Source organism: Bacillus rossius, chromosome 13 (genome assembly GCF_032445375.1).
Source record: "Bacillus rossius redtenbacheri isolate Brsri chromosome 13, Brsri_v3, whole genome shotgun sequence".
Lineage (NCBI taxonomy): Eukaryota > Metazoa > Arthropoda > Insecta > Phasmatodea > Bacillidae > Bacillus > Bacillus rossius.
In genome coordinates, this window is record NC_086340.1 from 16,945,902 (window position 1) to 16,968,627 (window position 22,726).

The 22,726-nt window shown below is 35.6% G+C and overlaps 1 protein-coding gene across 1 annotated transcript in view; it reads right to left on the bottom strand.

Moving 5' to 3' along the window:
• LOC134538277 (rhodopsin-like) overlaps window positions 1-22,726 on the bottom strand; it is a 170,351-nt gene that overhangs the window by 59,452 nt on the left and 88,173 nt on the right. Inside the window, exon 3 of the mRNA XM_063379448.1 lies at window positions 3,013-3,208. Coding sequence (XP_063235518.1) covers window positions 3,013-3,208 — 196 coding nt within the window. The remainder of the gene's footprint in view (window positions 1-3,012; window positions 3,209-22,726) is intronic.

The following is a 22,726-nucleotide window of genomic DNA, read 5'->3' on the forward strand; positions in this document are numbered from 1 at the left end:
AAATTACTATTACATAATTTAAGCGGTGAGGCTGATCCTAGTGCGTATTTTAATTTGCCCCTTAGTTATTCAAACATCAAGCAACACAGGTTGCGGTACAGCTTGTATATTTTATACTGCAGCTCTACGTGAATAATAATGTCGTTTGGGTACTTTTTGATGTCAGGGTTCGCGGACAGACGTGACAGCATTTAAAGCTGTCTTTGAAATCGAATAGTTCGTTTCTTACTGTGGTTCCTTATTGTAAACCATTAATACACAGAAAAAAGATTTCTGTACTTTTACAAAAAAAACTTTGGAAACTAGTTTTTAAGAAACAGTTAGTACAACACATGGCTGTGGTTATTTTTGCATATATAAAATATGATTTTCGAGATAATACTGAGTATTTCTTTAAGAAAATTGGTGCACTTCATATTTTTTATTTGATGTTTCATTCAAACATAATTTTTTTTAACCATGTAAGTAGATAATCGAATATTTTATAATTGTACTTTATTTTGTATTATTATGCTTAATAATGTGCACAGTTAATACTCAAAAGCTATTAAGGGAATGTTTTACAAATAACTTTAACTATTGGTGGTATACTGGAACAACACAAAGCATAAAAGTAAAAATTCGAACCCAGTATTACTACGGACACTGTTTTTAGTGATACAGTTTTTTTCCCAAGTAAATGTACAAGTTTACAAATATATGTAATATTATATGAATTTATTGTTCTATTTTTTTAAAAAAATTACCTTTTAGGGATATGCAATATTCTCGTTATGTTATGGTATCGAGGAGGGGACGCACAACAACGCCGAAATACAACGCCGAACGTACAATAACGCCGAAAACCATAACGCCGAATGCCAAATTGACTACAACGCCGACAGCTAGAAAACTGTTGTGTACCACAACGCCGAATTACCACAACGCCGAAAAATGTCATTGCAGGACTGCCACAAAGGTTAGGTTAGGTTAGGTTAGGTTAGGTTAGGTTAGGTTAGGTTAGGTTAGGTTAGGTTAGGTTAGACTAGGTTAGGCTAGCCTACGTTAGGTTAGGTTGTGGTATTTCAGCGTTAATATACATTTAAGAAACACACACAAATTCATTCAGTTGTTTTTCATTTTGCTCCTGTGCCCCCACCCCCACCCCGCAGCAACATTTTTCGGCGTTACTGTATTTCGGCGTTGTGGTACACAGCAGTTTTCTAGCTGTCGGCGTTGCGGTCAATTTGGCATTCGGCGTTATGGTATTTGGCGTTATTGTACGTTCGGCGTTGTGGTATTTCAGCATTGTGGTAACGACCCATCGAGTAGATCTGTACACACTTGAACCCAGATGAGTCGATGTTATCAGTTTCCTTCTGAGCATACATTGTGTGTTTGGTCGATTCGAAATTTTTGTAATTATGTCATTGGTTTCCTGTCCTTCGGGGGCGTGTCAAAACTACCCACGTTCCAATGAAAATGCCTTCCAGCGTTTCTCCAAATAATAATACCAGTTTAAAAGTTCTCGGCCCATTAACAGGATACAGTTAAGCATAAAGGCGCCACTTTATTATAATCATTTTTTTTAGGCATACAATTTTAATCGCGTGGTTTTCAAATCCACATGAAATCATTTGCACATATGTTTTTTTTTTTTTTATTGTGAGTGGGTAAAATTGTAACAATACTGTTAACAGACGAAAATTTATTGGCCTTTTTTTAATCTATTATGTAAATTTAAGTCATTATTTTGGACATACGTTATTGCTAGTTTTCACCGTGCGCTAGAAGGGATTCTCGAAATTTCTGGGTCTCTAGTAATCAAATGCAGAGGAAAAAAAATCGGCGGTATCATTTCGCGACAGGCTGTAATTGAAATACTGAAACCAGTTTATGTGCAGAGTCTGCCTCCGGTCTGGCTGACAGTTTGTGCGGGCTACTGTGGACCAATGAGCAGAGACCGGAAAAATTCGCAGATTCGTTTCGTGATAGGCTAGAATTCTATCTATCGTACATCTTCGTTGCTATTGTTATCGGTTCACAGTTTGCGTCGCGGACTTTGGGCCAATGAGGAACCCTCATCCACTTAAGTATCGAATAACAGGCTAGCAAGTTTGAGAACTCTTGAAAAGTCTTCAACCAATGAACAGGAGTTATTTGCCCGAGTATGTGAAGGGCTATCTAGTCCATCCTAGAGGTCATTGAACCCGCGAATTTTTCCGGTCCCTACCAATGAGAAACCTTCATCCACTTAAGTATCGAATCACAGGCTAGCAAGTTTGAGAACTCTTGAAAAGTCTGCAACCAATGAACAGGAGTTATTTGCCCGAGTACAGGTATGTAAAGGGCTATATAGTCCATCCTAGAGGTCATCGAACCCGCGGATTTTTCCGGTTTACTACCAGTGAGAAACCCTCATCCGCTTTCGAATCACAGGCTAGCAAATTGAGAACTCTTGAAAAGTCTGCAACCAATGAACAGGAGTTATTTGCCCGAGTATGTGAAGGGCTATCTGGTCCATCCTAGAGGTCATTGAACCCGCGAATTTTTCCGGTCCCTACCAATGAGTAGAGGCAGGCATTTTTCGCGAAAAAAAAGATCTGAACGCCTATTAGACTGCAACAAGGTATACCAGTAACTGTGGTTTCTTCCTAGTGATTGGCGGCATCTGCGAGAGAAGTCGTTGCCTTGTTTGACAGAGCTAATCAGGACGCTATTGCTTCCGCACTGAGTTACTGTGATTGGTGTTGTTGCAATCGATATGCACTTGGGAGAAACTAACCCAAATCACGAAACACAGACGATGCTACAGTGTTTTAACTTTCAGCTAGTCTTCGGAATCTTTTCGCGAAATCTGCATGCCCCTACGCAATGAGAAAACCCTCGCCGAGAGCAGCGTCAAGTGGAGGACATCTCGCCAGTCACCAGCCAATGAACGAGTGCGCAGAAGACTGGAGGTCTTCGAACGCGCCTGGTGCGGTGGAGAGGAGGGGATAGGGGATCGTGGAGGGAGGAGGGAGGCTGGCGCACCTGATGTTGGCCGCCTCGTTGACGTAGTCCCCCCAGCCCACCAGCGGCGGGATGGTCAGCATGAGCGAGTACAGCCAGATGGCGGCTATGAGCAGCACGGCGCCGCGCTGGCTCAGTTGCCGGCTGTAGAACGGCTTGCTGATCATCACGTAGCGCTCGAACGAGAGCACCATCAAGGTGGTGATCGACGTGATGCCTGGGGAACATAGTCACGGGGACTGTCAACACAAGTGGAAACTTAAAAATTTGATTTTAAATGTGTAATATGTAGACACCGGAAAAATTCGCGAGTTCATTTCGCGATAGGCTAAAATACAAATAGTTATACCTCAGTGCTGCCCCATCTATTGGCTCACAACTCACCTGGATGACTCTGAGCCGATGAGAAACACCCAACCAAAGCTGTATCGAATCACAGGCTGCTACGTTGGGACGTCTCACAAGACAGCAACCAATGAGTGGGTGACATTTGACCGAGTGTACGTAGAACTATGGAGTTCATCCTGCAGGTCATCGAACCCGCGAATTTTTCCGGTCCCTAGTAATATGTAGGGACACCTGTATTTCGCGAATACATTTCGTGTCAAGGTATTTCACAAAATACTGTAGCTTTTCTCCTGTGGTTATTGGCTGAGGTCGGTGAGAGGTGTCGTCCCGCTCTTGACGGGGCCAATGAGAATGTGGTCACCGTACTGCTGCATCCTCACAATTTGCCATGACTCTTAGAAAAAGCTACAGTGTTTTGTGAAATACCTTGACATGAAATGAAATCGCGAAATACAGGTGTCCCTAGTAACATGACATCATTTCTACGTCAAATGTACGCGAGAAAATGATTTTGGTATTATATCAGTACGATGTCAGCATGATATCATTTATCCTTACATCAATTTTTTTAGTCACGACAGATGTCAGTGGTATGTAAAAATTACGTAAAAATTCACTACCTAGCTATGACTTACCAGTGATGTCAGACCTAGGTCATGTATTCACGTGGTTAAAAATTAACTTCACTTACTGCTACTACAGCATGTCGGTGATGCGAACTCACAAGATTTTGCCCATCCAAAAAAAAAAGTCCTACACGCACATGATACAGTCGAGTACATACAACGTATTAGTGTATTTATGCGCATACATGTACACAGGCTGCTGCGATTCACCAGTCTGGCGCAACACGTCACTAGCATGTCGGTGACGCGAACCCATAAGTTTTGCCCCTACCAAAAATCGCTCAACGCGGCTAAATAAGTTTTCACTTCAAACACAATTATTATAATTAGGGATATGTTTCACCAAAGGCGCAAAAAAGGCCGCAGTAATGTTCCGCGTTTTCTATAATTCCGACCACATTTATGAGACATCTTTATTATTTCGTAACTTTCAATTCAATACCGATTTTCACTGTCTCACTTTGGGTCGCAGCAAGCTCTTCGCAATGACACCCGAATCAATGTCCTGGCTAATGGGCTAGAGACATGCAAAATTCGCGGATTCATTTCGCGATAGGCTAGCATCAAAACAACTATACCTTCGTACCGCTTCTGCGATTGGCCAACATTTTATCCGGGGAACTGTGAGTCAATGGGAAACAATAAACCAAGAAAGTGCCGAATTACGGAGAGCCTAGTTGAGACGTCTCACGCGTCAGTAGCCAATGAACAGGTGTCATTTCCGCGAGTATTTAAAGGACTGTGGAGTTTATCCTAGAGGTCAATGAATCCGCGAATTTTGCAGGTCTCTGCGGTAATGGCGTTTCCACGGTACAACAATAATGCACCTACCCCATATACGGGCAAAACAAATACCTACTGCGCAGCGAACGCGTTCAGATATGATCTGCCTGTTGTGTTCCCAACCATTGTTGACGCGATGTTAAGCCTCGTGGTTATTAGCGATTCCAGTCTGAAGAAGGTATTCTGTCGCACAAAAACGTTCGGCCGACTATCACTCTAACGAGCAAACAGACGTTTTCACGTCACAAAAAAAAAAATCCGAACGCTCATTACGTTGGGACAATGTATGCCCGTGTAGCGGCTTCATTCCTGTAATTGGAGGCCGTCTATAAGAGAAGCCATCACTTTATTTGATCGAGCCGTTCAGGTCGCGTTCGCTTCCGCGCTATATGTATTATTGTGATTGGTGTGCCGACAGTAGCATAGATGTGTAGCTGAAAACAAAACTCTACCAATCATGAAACACAAGACGACGCCACAGTGTTTTCTCAGCATATATTTTTCGCAAAAAAATACATGCTGTGGAGCTCAGTGGAGCACTGTTAAGCCCTGTGAAACGCTACGGAGCACTGTTTAGCTCTGTAGGGCACTGCTCGGTGGAGCTCTGCGGTACACTTTTGAGCACTGTTAAGCTCTCTGGAACGCTGTGGAGCTCTGTAGAGTACTGCTCTATGTATCTCTGTATAGAAATGCTCTGTGAAGCTCAATGATTCTTTGTGTAATGCTGTGGAGCACTGTGTATCTCTGTAGAGCACTGCTATGTGGAGCTCTGCCTTGTGGAACGCTGTAGAACACTGTGGAGCTCTGTAGATCACTGCTCTGTGGAAAACTGTGGATATCTGTAGAGCACTGCTCTTTGGAGTTATATGGAGTACTGTGGAGCTCTTTGAAGAACTGTAGAGCACTGTAGAGGTCTGTGGATCACTGTGAAACACTGTAGAGAATTGTGGAACTCTGTGGAGAACTGTAGAGCTCTGTGGAGCACTGTGGAACTCTGTGTAATATACATATACATAGAGACAGGAAATATTTGCTGTTACATTTTGTGATAGGATAGAATCCAAATGTGTTAAACTTTTTGCTGCTTCCGGATTGGACCACAGTTTGCCTGAAAGACTCTGGAGTTTAAGTTTTCCAATAGGCTTTTAAATAAAACTTTCTTCAATAAATATTTCCTTTCGTCTTCTTTATTTTATCTTTTTCTTCTATTATGTCTCGAATTCCAATTTCTTTTTTATAATTTTAATTCATAGAATTATAGAATATATACACATATTTAAATACTTAATTTAATTTTTTGCCCTATTTCTAATGTCATTTGTCTACCTTCTCTTTGTGATTTTCTGTCGATATCCGTAAGTTTTATATTGCCTATCCTTTACCTTCATCCTTCAACCTTCATGCATTATATATTCTTCCCTATTCTTATGCCCGAGGTCAAGTACCCGCTCCCCAATTTCGAGAGTGTTCTTTGTCTACGCAGCCTTGGGCTGGGTTTATTAACTACTTAAGGAACGCCACAACGCATAATAAACCAACGCAAGAACATCAGGGTCGTTTGTAAAGCACGCAAGTTTTAAGATATCACCAACCCCACACCTTAAAATTGTTAAAAAAAAAAAAAAAAGAGAGAAACATTTCTACTTCAGGCTTTATTGGATAGTTCATATGTATCATTACACAAAAGAAATCCTCTATAATGTGATACATAACCATCATTTTCACAAACTGTGTGAAAGTTCAAGAAGTGTAAACCTGACGCAAGCATCCCTACTTATATATAATAGGTATTATAAATGTGAATGTACGTTTGTTTGTTACGCTTTCACGCGAAAACTACTTAACCGATCATCATGAAACTTTGTACACATTTTCTTGGAGGTATTAAAAGTAACATTGGATACTTTTTATTGAGAAAAAAAATATTTTTTACGAAAGATAAAAAAATGTTTGTCAAAAAATCTCAAAATCTAGCTACTTTAACACCATCTAGCATTACAGTTATGAAGTTCCAACCCTGAGAACTGTAATACCGTTGCACTGTATTATCGACGGTCAAAATTCAAAATTATTTATTTTTGTTACAGAGAAATATATTTTATTGATTCATTTCTATTGTAATGGTCTCTGATACTTATTTAATGGCTTCAATGCGAGTGAAGCCGCGGGTAAAAGCTAGTATATAATAAAAAACAACATCGAGCTTTTCTTGGCATTTTCGTTTACTTCTTTAAAAAAATTTCGGGACGCTTTCCTTTAAATATGGCCGTCGAAAACACAGACCAAAACGCAAGGGTTGGAAGATGAACAGTTCTTGCGTTGCTTTTTTACGCCTTGCATTTTTTACGAACCGGAACTCTTAAATTGCATCTTGCGTTCTCGCACAGTTTATAAACCTGGCCCCAGGCCGCGCTTACAAACCACGCGAAGAATGCAAGAACGCAAGGAACGTAAGACGCAAAGAAATTAAAAAACCAACGTTTTCGAACATCCTATAAAGGGCAATCTTAATTAAATATATGTATGTCATGTTTATTTTAATATTGTTTAATATCATTGATGTGTTAGTTATAATTTGTGTAGTATCATCGATCTCTATGGTTGTTTAAAATTTATAATCAATGCTGTTGTTGTCTAGTACGATTTTTTTTTATCTTTGTAAAAAGAATGGAGAACGAATAAGAATGTTTGGCAGAGCCATTAGCTTGTGAAATGGATTTCATGAATAAACGTCAAGTCTGAGGTCAGCAATATTAAATGTTCGTAAGTTACTGAAGTTACATCATAAAATTATTTAGTAGAATTATAGAAATATACTATACAATTACTTCAGTATTTTGAGTGAACTCTCAAGATTACTATATACTATTGTCGTGGATGGATTCATCCATGTCGGTACGATTGATTTGTCGTGCTAAAAAAGAAACTACCGACTTTACAAGTGAATTAATCGTGCGATTATACATTAGCTTGTGAAATGTATTTCATGAATATGTCAAATCTGAGGTCAGCAATATTAAATGTTCGTAAGTTACTGAAGTTACATGATAAAATTATTTAGTAGAATTATAGAAATATACTATACAATTACTTCAGTATTTTGAGTGAACTCTCAAGATTACTATATACTATTGTCGTGGATGTATTCATCCATGTCGGTATGATTGATTTGTCGCGCTAAAGAAGAAACTACCGACTTTACAAGTGAATTAATCGTGCGATTATACATACCAGGAGACGCACTTTTAAAATTTGATCTACCTTAACATGAGAATCTTTGAGAACTGATGGTGTGCGTGTAATCACTTCAAGAGCCGCACCTTTACCATTCTATGAATCAAAGGAAGAGTCTCGGAAACCAGCACCAGTCCTTCGAAAACTACGACCACCAACCTATAGAAGCAGGATTCGAGCATCATCCGTGTTAAAGATCATCAAACTGTGATAGACGACGCGAATTTCGTTGACTTTTGGTGACGTCGGCGATTGGATTGTCCGAAACGAATATACAGACTTCGGTATGGATATGCGGTAAGTGCAACATGTAACTACCAGAAGACGGAACAGGTTCGAGGTTCTATCCCCGGGAATATCAAGAGGAAACTACGACCGATACAGAGAATGTAACGTCAACGATTGTGCGAACGTTGGACATCCTTGAACTAGAGATTATTTTTTTTTGTAATTCTGAAGTTATATTGAAAAGATATGAACTGAGTAAGTAATTAATTTTAAGTCTAGAGTCTTGTTAATATTGAGTTCAAATTATAAATAAGCCTAACTTCTCAAACTTTAATAATTTAAGAATTTGTTAAAGTAAAGAACCTAGCTTCTAAAATTTGCCCACGAATACCCTGCTCTTTAACTAGCCGATGGCAGATATAATTATATATATAGGAATATTTAACCGACTGAGTTTAAAATTTTCAAATAGTTATGTAGATAAACAACTCTCAACAAATTACTCGTTACAGTGGGACTCGTTACAACCCGTTTACAAAAACTGCAATACGCAAGCATCTGTCCAATTCTAAAAAAAAACTTGCGTATCGGCTTGCGAATACGTCTCCCATGTACGAAGTGAAGTGTTATGAAAACTTTCAAAGACGTTGATGTTATTTGGATGGCAAGACACGATGTTATTTTGTTACGTTGGCAGCCTCAATATTCCGGATTCCGAGGAAGCCACGACACCGCTTCCCCTATCTCCACCACCCAGCGAGAGAGCAGAATTTAATACTCGCAGATAGTTTCAACACTTGGCATTTGAACTAACATGATGTGCTTGTCTGTTCGCATTTAGATAACTGTTATCTAAAAATTAAAAAAAAAGAGACTTTTGAAACGAGACAGAAATCTTACATAGCCTTCTATTCGCCTTCTTTTTATACATCGTCTGGTCTCGTTATCACCGCACACTTTAAAAGTTCTCTCGTTCAATTTATCCATGACTCAAAGTTATGAGTACTATGTCTGGTTCGGAGCCCACAATGGAATTGGACATAATGGTCTCATGTCATTTCTGTTATTTAAATGGTTTTTATATGTAACATCTTTAGGGGCATGCGTATTTCGCGAAAATATTCCGAGATCAGTTGAAAGTTCAAACACTGTGGAAGCATCTGTGTTTCATGATTTGGTGATAATTTTTTTCTGATTTATTTCGATCGATTTATAACCAATCACAGTAATTCAGTGCGTAAGAAACCGCGTCCTGAGCGGTTCGGTCAAATAGGGCAACGACTTCTCTAGCAGACGGCCGTCAATCACAAGTAAGAAACCGCTGGTGCGGGTACACCTTTTTGCAGTCTATTGAGGGTAAAGATTTTTTCGCGAAAATTGCCTGCCCCTAAACATCTTGTAGGGCATTTGGTTGGAGTAATTTCATGAATGCGGCGGAAGCAAATGAACGGAAATGTGAAACAGACTATGTTGCCATCCATGGTAGACCGCGCAAACCAAAGTTCACAAAGCCGAATGGAAACTTTAAAGTATTAACTGTTTAATGAATTTTAACACGGTGGACAGTATTTTAATAACATTCACTATCGAAAATAAGGTCCATAGCTGGGATTTAGTATTTTTTCTTTTCGCTTTTATCGTAGCCATATCGTACGTAATATGGTTTAAAATTTCGCTCTGCAAATCTAATGATTCGATGGTCGACATAGCTGCTCTAGCAGCGAATTCTAGCGGTCAGTGCAGAAACTACGTGTGATTCGCGTCCATAAATTTAGTTTAAAAAGAAAAACAATTTGCGTACATTTATCACGCCCGGCATTATTTTTAAGAATTCTAATAAGTAAAATTCGTGTCAGAGTTTCGTATTGCAACGAGAACACATGAATTTTTGCGTTGCAGAGGTCAGATGTTACGCATATCTGGCGAGTACTGAAAGACTCGTTCACATGTTTTTTTTATTACCACTTATTTAAGTTTATTTCCTGAAAATTTATCACGATAACTCTCTTCCATCCTAGCTTTGTATCATATTTTCTTAACTTATATTTACATCATATTATCTTATAACGGTAAAAATGTCATGGGAATGTTTGTAATTAGTAGAGACCTGCAAAATTCGCGGTTACGATGGCCTTCAGGATAGACTGCACATACCCCTGTACACTCGGGCAAATAACGCAAGTTCATTGGCTGCCGACTTGTAAGTCGTCTCAGCTTGTTTGTCTGTGATTCGATCCTTCTTTGGTTGAGGGTTTATAACTGGTTGAGATTCGTCCACATGAACATTAAGCCAATAGAAAAATTATCTGAGAGGTATGTGTGTTTGAATTCTAGCCTATCACCGAATGAATCCTCGAATTTTGTAGGTCTCTAGTAATTAAGATCAGTTGCTTGATCAATTTTTAGGCTTGTAAGTAAAGTTTAAAATTTTTTTTGGTAAAAAACATATTTGTGACAAAAAAAAATGCAATGAATTTACAGGAAAAACCCTCAGATAATAATAACCACAATTAAATGGAATACGCAAATCGGTGCCGTTAGTCCCTGTGCGTCACCATGCGACTTTTAACCCTATCAAGTCAACGCGATTCAACGTCCCCTCGCGACCCACAGCCAGAGATCGCGCTACACATGCGCTGTGGCCGGAAGCCTTAATCCCGGCACACACGAGTCTCTTATAATAATAAATTATTTCCCCTTTTTTTTTTACTTTGTTAACAATATTCACTTATTAACCAGGAAATTTAGCACTCACGAAAGCAAGCTTGTATGTGAGTGCATCTAGTCACTTCAAATTACATGCGGTATTTTGACGATTGTAAACATTTGTAAAAGTATAATAACTGATAAATAAATAAATAAAATATAACCAAAAAACCTTACATTAGTTAAAAAGAAAAAGTTACTACAATTCAATATAATGTATAAACAAAACACGTATAAATTATAACATTGTTACATGAATAAATGAAAACATAATTCAATAAAAATTAGTATTTTAAGTAAAGTACAGGTACAAAATTAGAACAATATATAAATCTGACTTAAATACTAAAGCCATCTCTTCGTCAGTTCAATTATCCAGCCAAATATTAACACAATTTTTTTATTTGAAAATAATATTTTGTTTATAGTTTCCAGGAAGAATAACGACATCTTCGTTACATAGGAAATCTAGCAGATAGTACTTAACTCGAATTGAGAACTTGTATCGTCTGGATGACCGCAGAGTATTCTAGCCAGTACTCACTTTCTTTCTGCAATCGTCCTGAGTAAACGAACGGGAAAATTATTCATAGCAGAGATTAAGAATTAAAAAAATTAATGAAGATCACTCCCCCATCCCCCACAAGCGTGTTTAGTCTGGCCAGTTTTAGTATATAAATGTATAAATCAAACAGTTTTACTACAATTTGTTTTTCTCTTTCCGAGATAAATCGCATTAACTTGTACCGGTGTGTATTATCCTCTACATGTTTTGACTTTCGAGCCATTAATAAAATGTTTCTGGGTTTTATTATTTATATATCCCCGAGGCTATTCCCGACTTAGGCATATGACTTATTGCCTGCTCTCATACGCGAAGATTATGAAACGGTAAAATATTTCCCGAGCAGGGAAGATTTTAACGTAACTAATAAAACCTAAATAATTTTTTTTTCTGAATGTTTTTTTTTTAATTTGTCCTAGCTGATGGCCAGCGCCATGTTTTGAAGGTAAACCTGAAACGTAACGTAGTTTTTGCATTGTGGAAACCGATCCAAACGAATACAGATTGTAGAAGTAACTGTGTTTAGTTATGGAAATAACCTATTCATACGTATTAGGTATCATCAGGTATGGTTACGCAAAATTTTCGCAATGTTTTGGGTGTTGCAATATTCACAGAAATAATTTTTTCCGTGTTTTTACAAAGGATTCCTCTGTAAACCGGTTACAAAGAAATAGTTTGTAACGCTACAAGAAATACATTGTAAATTTGAACAACACATGGCTATGGAAATTTTCGCATGTATGAAATAAGTTTTTTTTCTTCAAGGTTACACTATATCTTACATAAATTTCGCATTGATGTTTCATTCAAGCATTTTTTTTTTAACCATTGAAAAGATAATCGAATATTCAACAGTTAGACTATTTTTATTTATCATACTGGAAACCTTTTTCAGGAAACGGTTTACAAATTTCTTTTAACTTTTGGAAGTACTGGGACAACATAAAACATAAATGCCTGGATAAGAATCTGAACCCAGTATTACTGCAAACACTTTTTTTTGTAGTGATACATTTGTTTTCATGTAAATGTACAAATTTACAAATATATGTTATTGACATGAATATTTCTGTTCTATTTAGAACAAAAAAAAATTACATTATGCTAATAACACTTCTTTTCATTGCTAGTATTTTATGTTTTGGTGAAAATAAGCCTGTTGTCTTATTTTAAAGTTAACCTGACTTAAATATAAGCATAAATTCAAAACAAAAAAAAGCTATAATTTCGCGGTAAACATGACAACTAGACTAGATCACAAACTCCTACTCATACCCAAGGAGAGGTTACACTGGCCATTGTCTGCCGTGCAACGAACCTTGGACGGAAACTTGTCGTTAAGTCATTTTCAGCTCAGCCAGACAGGCATTACGACGGCTAGTGTCGTGAACATATATATTACTTTAATGGATTTTTTTCAGTAATTTATTATTACATTAAACAACGCTCCCTTAACAGTCACGTGAAAAAATAACAGTTTTCATAGTTTTGTCAATAAAGACAAAAAAAATAACAGTGACCACTAAATGGCTTACTAGTGACAGCAAATTTTTTTTTGTCACCACAAAATATCTGGTGAGATACGAGTATATACAGACAAAAATACTTTACGGGCCACAAAAGTGTTTTATCAGTGTACCTCTCTCATTGGAATTTTTTCTGCATAGTATCAGCTTACTATATAACTATGTAAATACATAAAATTTACTATATATATTGTCTAAATAAACTTCGTGAATTTTAAACACTGCATATTAAAAAAATACTAATTTAAAGTTTCAAACCAATAACTATTATTTTTTTTGTATCAAATTGTAGCAACATGCAGTTTACCAACAATTACATTTGATAAAATAGTATAATGGTAGTAATAAATGCTTAACACTTTAACAAAATTTGATAAATTTGCTGATGGAAGCTATGAGTTGAAATAAAATTTCATAAAAGTGGGCGGTATTGTTGTAAAATGATAGTATGAGTGTACGATGGAGGCTAATAAAAATGCGATATGTTTTCCCACATTTTTGCAGTTTTTATTGCGGTTTTTAAATCAATTTTTCATTTGCTTTCATTACACACAATTACATATACTGAATTAAATAGTATTTAATCAATTTTGTTTAGTTGTGTGTCGGTAAAAACATTCCCGGTGGTTTTTTAAGTTCTCGAACTTAGTTGCTTTATTGTTTATTTACCTTGCATTATTTCTCGCTTAAATTTTATAAATCATAGGCTAGCACTGTTAAAGCGAGCATTCTTTACATGATAAAAAATATAATTTTTTATAGACCAGGTAATAACTTTGATGTTTGCGTTTACAGTTTTATTTACCCACACATTATACCCTGTTTTGTTTTGAACAGACACTCGCAGCATTGTCTGTGATATCCAACCATGCCTTTCCTGAATAATGAAAAACCTAATTATGAAATGTTTTCCATCAAACAACGAAGCACGCAAAAAGGTAAGCTGTTTTCATTTGCTGAGACATGAAGGCAATTTTCATGTTCCTGCCTATTAACCTTACAATTTCACCACATTAACAAGTGTTGGTGTTTTATGCGTGTGTAGATAAAAACGCCGTATAGTGATTAAAATTTAAATATGTAAATTGTGGTCAAGCACTTTTTGAAAATATTTTGAGTTTTTAATAACTATTAAGGAATAAAATTCAACTTAGAGTTTGACAACTCAAAAGAGGTAATTCTTTTTCTATCCATATCGTGTCTTTTAGAGCCTACATCCTTCATTGAATTATCAATATTACTTTAAATATCAGTTTTTAAGAGTAATTTACCGTGTGCTGTGTCTAGTAATATTCAACGAAAAAAATAAATAATGTTTATAAAACCAACTATCTTGTAACCAGAATCTATCATACATCTTAGGTACACAAAATATGGCCAGAAAGTTTATTTTGTGAATTAAAGTTTTCCTTATTAAGTCAAATAAAACAATTGTAGCCATTTGTTGTAGAATCCCAGTGTATTGTCACTTATCTCAAAGACCAGAATAGTACAATGGTACACTATAATTAGTACAGAAAATGCCAGTGTAGTAAATGAAAAATTAAATGACAGAAATGTGTATACATGTACAAGAACAAAATATCAGCTGACCCGTGCGAATATTTCGCACAGTATCGTGATCGAACACCTAATAGTCATATAATAATGTGGAAATAAGTAAATTCAAGTATTTTATTAATAAAAATATTTTATTTTGAAGATAAGTAGTAAGTCGTATCTATGTATACAATATTTTTGATCGTAAAACATTTTAAAAGTATACAATTAAAAATAGATATTGACTTTGACAATACTTCTTTCAAAACAATGTTAGCAGTTATAATGTGATATAATTGACTATATGTATCTAACATAAACATAAATATATTTTTACGAACTCGTGTAAAAGCAACAAGCATAATTGTCCATGCGAAAAAAAAAGTTCGGGTAATGTTAGGAGTAGCTACATACTTACGTGATTTAATACAGTGATTTAATTAAGATAATTAATTTGATTTACGTTGGTTTATAAATAACTGTTTATAATGATTTATAATGCTTTACGTTTTAATTGATTTGCGTGATAGATTACACTTGCATATAGTTAAAAATATTTAAATAGATGGCGCCTCATAGTTGCTAGTTGAAGCTATTTTCATTAAGAATGTCATCAACACATGACATTCCTAATGAAAATATACTTTTTTATAAAAAGTTTTTAAACGAATTTGTTTTAACGAAAACATTAATTTTAAACTATTTGTCAAATTTTTGTCAATAGCGAGGAGCATAAGCTTTAAAATGATGTTTCAATCATGAATTTTTATGAAGAATTAAGTGAGATGTGACGTTGCCACAAAAAACACCTTTGGAAAATAATATATGATGTTTGTAGGTTATGTTCGTGATACAAAATATCAACAGTAATTTCAAAAGTACTTACTTATGAGAAAAGTCTGACGTGCCAGAAGTTTTGGTTAAGTATTTTGGTTAAGTTGAAATATACTTTACGATTTCTTTATCATAAGTTATGTTTATTATAACGGAAGTGCAATGTAAAAAAGAAATATGTAAACGTTGATGTTTCAAGTGGATATCCGATCCGATATCTATCGAAAAATCGACGCATCCATTAAAGGACCTCTTCTTAGATGACTCAAATTTAAGAGAAACGGTACATTTTTATCCGTGGGTCTATTTTTCGTCATTAGACGGCACGATAAGCTTTTAAATGAGGGGTAAATCATTGAATTTGATAAAGGAATAAGGAAGATCTCGCGGACCGACAGAAAAACAGGCAAGAGAAATAATATGTAAGATAAAGATATTTTTTGCTATAGCTAATTATTACAATGACTGCGGATTTAGTTTTACTTTTATGTTCGCTAAAATTTCAATACTGCAAATTTTATTTAGTTAAAAAGCACAATAATTTAATAAAAATATTTTAACCATAAATCACTAAATTAATACCTCACACATGTAAAAAATCCTTTCTATCATTCTTAAAATAAATGACATTATATTTTAAGACTGCTAAGCTTTAAATGATTATGTTTTCAACACATTTACCTTATTTTAAATATATAATATTACCTGAAATTCCCGCCGTTTTCGGGGCTAAACACATTATAATTTATAAGGAACATTAGTACCGAGTTTCAAGTCTGTAGAACATTCACTTGAAAAACGGGAGATTTTTATTTTTAAGTCCCGTTGATTGCACAATCTCGGTTGCGTGAGCAAAAACCCGGACGCCAATCTTCAGCTTAATTTTGCGGTAAGGTAGGTAACCCCTAGTCAAGACGTGACGTACGCACTGAACGATAGAGCGTTACAGATGCATGTCAACGCCATCTATTGACAAAGTTCTAATCTAAATTGTTATTGGCGCCTTTAGTTCGCTAGCAGCCGCAAGCTTCTCTAAGCGGATGGGTTTCGCCAAGGAGAAGTAAATGAAGTTGCCAGACCTTACTATATGACAGTGTGGCGGACATAGAGATAATGACACAAAATCACTGTTTGTTTGTCAATGACATACCTCCCATGATTTTCTATTATAAAACTGAGTTTGCGCCTTTTTCACTCCATTGGGGGGTGGAATTTCATAATTATATGTATTATGTGCCCTCTCCGGTACATAAACTATCTCTATGCAAAAAAAATCACGTAGATCCGTTGCTTCGTTGCTGCGTGAAACAAGGACAGCCAGACTAACCCACTTGCGAAAGTATAGTATTATTATTAGTAGGGATAAATTTCGCTATTGCATTGTTTAAGCTTTATTTATATCCATGGCAACGGGTTTTAGAAGTGTTGATACCTTCTGCGTCTCCATTGCATCGTGTTTTTTTTTATGTGCGAGATAGTTCTGCATCTGGACTGCCGCGGTAAAGCACGGGTACATCAGCAAGTATATTATAAAATCGTTGCAATTAAAAAACAACAACCGATTCTCTTCCTCGGATCAGAAAAAACAATGATCTTTATTTGCTTAGCGTATACGTGGATTGAATTTGTTCCAGCGGAATTCAGAGTGGGAGACGTTTTGCTGGAATAACGAACTCCATCTCCTTCCGACGAACTGTAACGTGTGTTCTGCGGTGAGACGTAATATTATCCTGAGTGGGGACTTCCACTTAGTCGTAGTGATGTTAAGTGCTGTGAACGTTCTCCACGCGGCTTGAAAAACTGCCACCTTAAGAGCACATCCTACCACCGATGTCGTGTTCCACCAGCCTGTTTTTACATGCTTTATATTAGCTTCACCTGTATGTTTGTCTGTCCGTCTGTAACTCTGTCTGTCCGTCTGTAACTCTTTCGACTAAAAGTGAGTGACTCATCACTGTAAAATGTCCCACCCATTTCATTACGTTCGTTAGCCGAGCGGTCTAAGGCGCGCGACTTCTGTGACGCCAGCTTTCGGATTCAGCAATCGTGGGTTCTACTCCCGGCCACGCCGAAAAAAAAAATGTTTTTTTTTTCCCGGTAAATTCTAATATTATATCCATACATCTAACTGCAAATGATTCGTAGAGACTTTACCATTTCTTTGTGACGTTGCAACTCCAAATAGTTATCTCAGATGGTAATAGGTAGTGTCGGTAACTCATTTCCCTATGATAATTATACATAAATATAGTTTAAAAAACTAAAAAAACATGCTTTTAAAGAATATCAAACTAAAAAGTTAAAAATAAATATAGTTTAAAAAACTAAAAAACATGCTTTTAAAGAATATCAAACTAAAAAGTTAAAAATAAATATAGTTTAAAAAACTAAAGAAACATGCTTTTAAAGATTATCAAACTAAAAAGTAAAAAATAATTTTAAAATTAAATTTATGACAATAGTATATAAGCAATACTAGTATAAATGAGAAAAAAGCATGGGGCGCTTGATATTCAAAAAATATGGCACAAAGCGCCTCAAGCTTTTTTCTCATTTATACTAGTATTGCTTATATACTATTGTCATAAATTTAATTTTAAAATTATTTTTTACTTTTTAGTTTGATAATCTTTAAAAGCATGTTTCTTTAGTTTTTTAAACTATATTTTATATCCACGTATTTTCACATTTAATAATTTGAACCTTTAACTTACCGAGATCGCTAGTCACAAATCTTCCCGAGATAATAAATAAATAAATAAATAAATAAATAAATAAATAAAAGAATATGCTCTTAGTTTGCAGTCAATGAATCAACTGAATTCAAAACACGTACTTGAAAAAATATCATCTCGGAGAGTCAATCAAAACCCTCAAAACCCTTTTTTTTTTTTACCTACAGCCAACCGACACTTTATTTTTATTAGCATGTTTATCCTGTTCAGTGCGGAATAAAGGACTCCGGAGTTGATACTCCTACTAAGATACTGCAATCAGATACTTCGAAGAACCCTTCATTAAATTACGGGAAATTCCTTTTTTTTTTTTAATTTATTAAATTTACTGTAATTTATAACGGTGCACCAGCTGCGTGGTATAAAAATTTACGAAACCAAACACAGATTTCCAGATTTAGATTTACTGGAAAAAAAAAAAATATATATATATATATACATATATTAAAGCTGCTTCGTATGTAGGTTTTTGAAATTTTCATAAAGTGGTATAATAATTTGTATAATAATTTTGAAGCGTTGAATAAAACATCTTAAATAACATGGTCATTCTCTTTGCTCTGTTGCAATTGATGTGCGCCTTGTACCACCCCGTGCCATAACTGATAACTGAGAGGGTAGCCTATTTCTAAGGATATAAAAATAAAACAGTGTTCGACTACACATAAAACAAGTATGCTGTTTTCTTGCGAACGGCGAATTCCAGCTTGCTCTACTAAAATTTGTTCTCCTCTCTGTGAAAATTATATCAGTAACCACTCATGGATAATCTAGTAATTTTTGATGTGTAAACATCTTAGCTCTCGGTTTAAGGCAATTGTTGGGAGTGATTTTGTGAAAATGGAACGAAAGTCAACGAACAAAAATGTGACACAAAAATGGCGGACCCACGTGCAGAAACATAAATCCGTATATAGTCACTTTCGTAAACATTAGGGTACACACCAAACATATTTGTGTGCCAAATGAAACTTTGTGACGGTGAAACTATCCCGGAATATACAATTTTGGTGATACTAAAATAGCCATAGTAAATAATATCATGTCTTAAAATACCTAAGAAACTGGCATTACAATGTATATAATACATATTCTCCTTCTACGCTTGTTAACCACAAGGGACGTGATTCAAATCTTCTCACTAAATTTTTTTTTTACTTTTAAAAAACATTATAATATGATAATATTATATAATAATGTTGTATTAGAACAATAAGTTTTAAGTTTCTTGGTAGTAACTATTCACATACTTTCAGTCGTTTAAGCAAAAATAAATGTACAAACATATACTTAGTGCTATAATATCTGTTTTAAAATGTTTCATGTTATTATTTTAGTAGCGTAATATAAGTATAGCTTCTAAAGTGTGCGAAAACTTTAAAGCAATAACTGTTCAGTGAATTTTAACAATATGGGCAGTATTTTAATAAAATCGCTTGTCGAAAATCGAATCCAAAGCCGGGAATTAGGATTTTATAATGTCTCTTCCACTTTTATCAGAAACGTTTATAATAATTTAAAATTTCATATTGTTTCGAGTTGCTATCTGCGGGTGATTGTTGGAAGCAATGTTTACGAGTCAGGCAGCGAATTCTAGAGGCGGGTGCATATAGTAAGTGTGTGATTTGCGTCTAGAAATTTTGTACACACGTTCGGCATTATTTTAAAGAATTCTACTTTAAATTTCGTGTCCGAGTTTTGTATAATAACTGTATTTGCAACATGAACAAAATGAGAACACAATGAATTTTCTCGTTACCAAGGATAGATAATTACACATCTAGCTCACTTTTTTTTGATAGTACATTCACCACACAAACAGGGTAGCAGAATTACTTTTTTTTTAGTCACGATGTTTGTTTGTAATGTAATGGCTGTGTGTTCACGAAGCGTATGTCTTGATGCGCGCAGACAAAGCTTGTCCTGTCTGTCAAAGTGTTTGATGCATAGAATAAATCAATGCTCGCCCACAGGTCTGGATCCATTAGGGCAGTACGTGTTTCCAAGGTTCGGAACATTGCGGTTTCACGCGCAGTCGTCTTGTTTCGTGGTCTGGGTTTCGTGACATGTGAGCTGAACCATCACCTCCATTCCGTCATGCGTGTGGTTAAACTAGTTCGCGATCGATAAATGCTGTCAGTGATGATGAGAGTAAAGAGATATTGAACGCCGAAACCAGCGTATTAAATTTCCAGTGTAAGCAGTGATCATAAGATGAGGTGGAGTAAGCTTGAACTCCTCAATCGTAGTTATACCCAGTTATGGTCTGTCCCATTTAACTCGTCTCAGACTTGTCAGTTCTCAAAACTGAATAGTTGAATTTACCTAATTAAAAATTTTTGCTGCATTAGTGGTGCCAATATTTTTTTTTGCCTCTTTATGTAGATATTGTTTTACTATTCCCTTTTTCATAACTGTTTTTTATTGGTTTGACGGTTTTTTTTTTTTTTTTTTTTTTACCAATCCTGACGATCAGAAATTCAACGCCCGTGCTTAACTCGCGACTCGAACCAGTAACCCCATCGCAGAGAAAGTTCGGCGTACGTCCAACTGCACTGTTAAATATTTTCAGCTTCAATCTACAAATAACACTAGTCACAAATTATCCAGAGGTCTTCGTAAATTTACAGATATCTTCGCAAATTCACGGACACCTAAGATCACTTTCTTGGAACATGAATCCAAAAGAGCATTCTTGGTATATTAACAAACTTTACAAAAGCTTGTTAATAACACTCTTATTTTGTCCGGGAGTTAGTTTATCTTTGTTTGAAACGAAACATAACTCAGAAATCAAAACACGGAGTATTTTCTAAGAAGATTCAGCTATTTGAAACTACGAAGAAGTCTTCGTTTATTTGAGGTCGATTCTTCATTGAAAAGTCCGTGAGTTGAATGGAGATTTCTAACAGCGTGGGCTCTACGGAGGTCGGCATTCATTGTGACCCCGTTTTTTTTTTTCGAGCAGCAAATTTTGCGCGTTGTGGGCGGAGGCATGCAATTTCCGCGAAACAGGATGAGCGCTCGCTCGCACACCCACGCTAACAGTTTCTTCGTTTTGATTGGCGGCCGTCCGCAAGAGGAGCCGCCGTAACCTCCGGCCAGGCCAATCAGGGAGAGTTTGACTCCGCACGAAATTGCTGCGATTCGAGTGCTGCCAGTAGTAATGCTACCTGAGAGAAACTCAGCCAACAACGTAACACAAGACGATGCTACAATGTGTTTAACACACAGATACATTTCGAAATATTTTCGCGAAAAAACACTTGCCTCCTACGTATAGGGATTTCCCAAAACTTTGTTTGAAACCCCCCCCCCCTTCTCCTCCTTAGACGAAAGTCCGTGGGATATCAGCTGATGACTTTTGAAATAAACATTACCTTTTGACAATGACAGAACAGGGATTTTCCTGAATTACTGAGTCTTAGAATAACTTTTTTTTAAAACTCCATGTTATCCAAGATATCGCGAATTTATGATAAGTCTCGAAAATGGTAAAACATAACAAATTAATAATAATATAAATAAAATCAAAGAAAATTATCACGTTCTGTTTATTTTTTTAATTTTAATGTATTTTATTCATCGAGGAGGAAAACTAAGTACCTATTTTAAGGCGAAGTAGCTATAAATCGGAGTATTTGCAAATAACAGCAGTTTTGTGATAGGTTCGCAAGGTAGCTATTTGTAAACAAAACTTCAGTTCCCCTAAAATAATGATCTGCACTAACAACATTCTAAATAACAGTACAAGATTCATATGGAACAGTTTTTTTGGTATAAAAAACACATCAAATAACTGACACTATGTCTATATGTTATAGATGGATTGTGGGTGCCGTAATTCGGTGCCTGCAGCCACAATTCTTTCTCATTTTATTTTATGATACTTCAAATGACAAATAATTGACATCCATGTGACCTTCAGGATTCAATTTAATTCTTTTTCTGCGAATTTGTAAGTTTTTAATGATACGTTGTATTATCTTTAATTTATAGGTAGGCTAAATTATATATGTAACAAATTTAACGAGCATGTAAAAGTAATAAGACGAAAAACAATTTGTTAATGTACTCCAATAAACTTGAGTAACTGGGATGCGTAAATAAGAAAGATGTATTAAATTAACAATGAAATGAGAAATACATAATTGTGGTTGGCTCCAGAATAATTCTAGCATATTGAAGTCAAAATTTTCTACAAATATTTTGCATTAAAAATCTTGGTTTGATAAAAGAACTATTAGATAAATAATTTAATAAATGTAATAGGCAATACTCGGTAAAATAAGTATTCTGTAATAATACGAAACAACAACGTCAACTCACATGAATTTATATTTTATAAAACTCAGTTTGGCATTATTCTTTTAACATGAAACAACAATCTATCAACCTGTCTTTCTCAACTAAGGAATATCCCACGGATGGATTGAATATTAATCTGATCACTTTCATATCAACCAAAATAAAAGATAAGAAGAAGATTTAAAACATGGCATTTTAAATCCTATAAACTTTTAAGATTATTCACAATGAATAGATCTAGTGCGCTAAGAACATATCTTCACAACGTTATATGTATTTTTTTTTAGCTACTGTCATTGC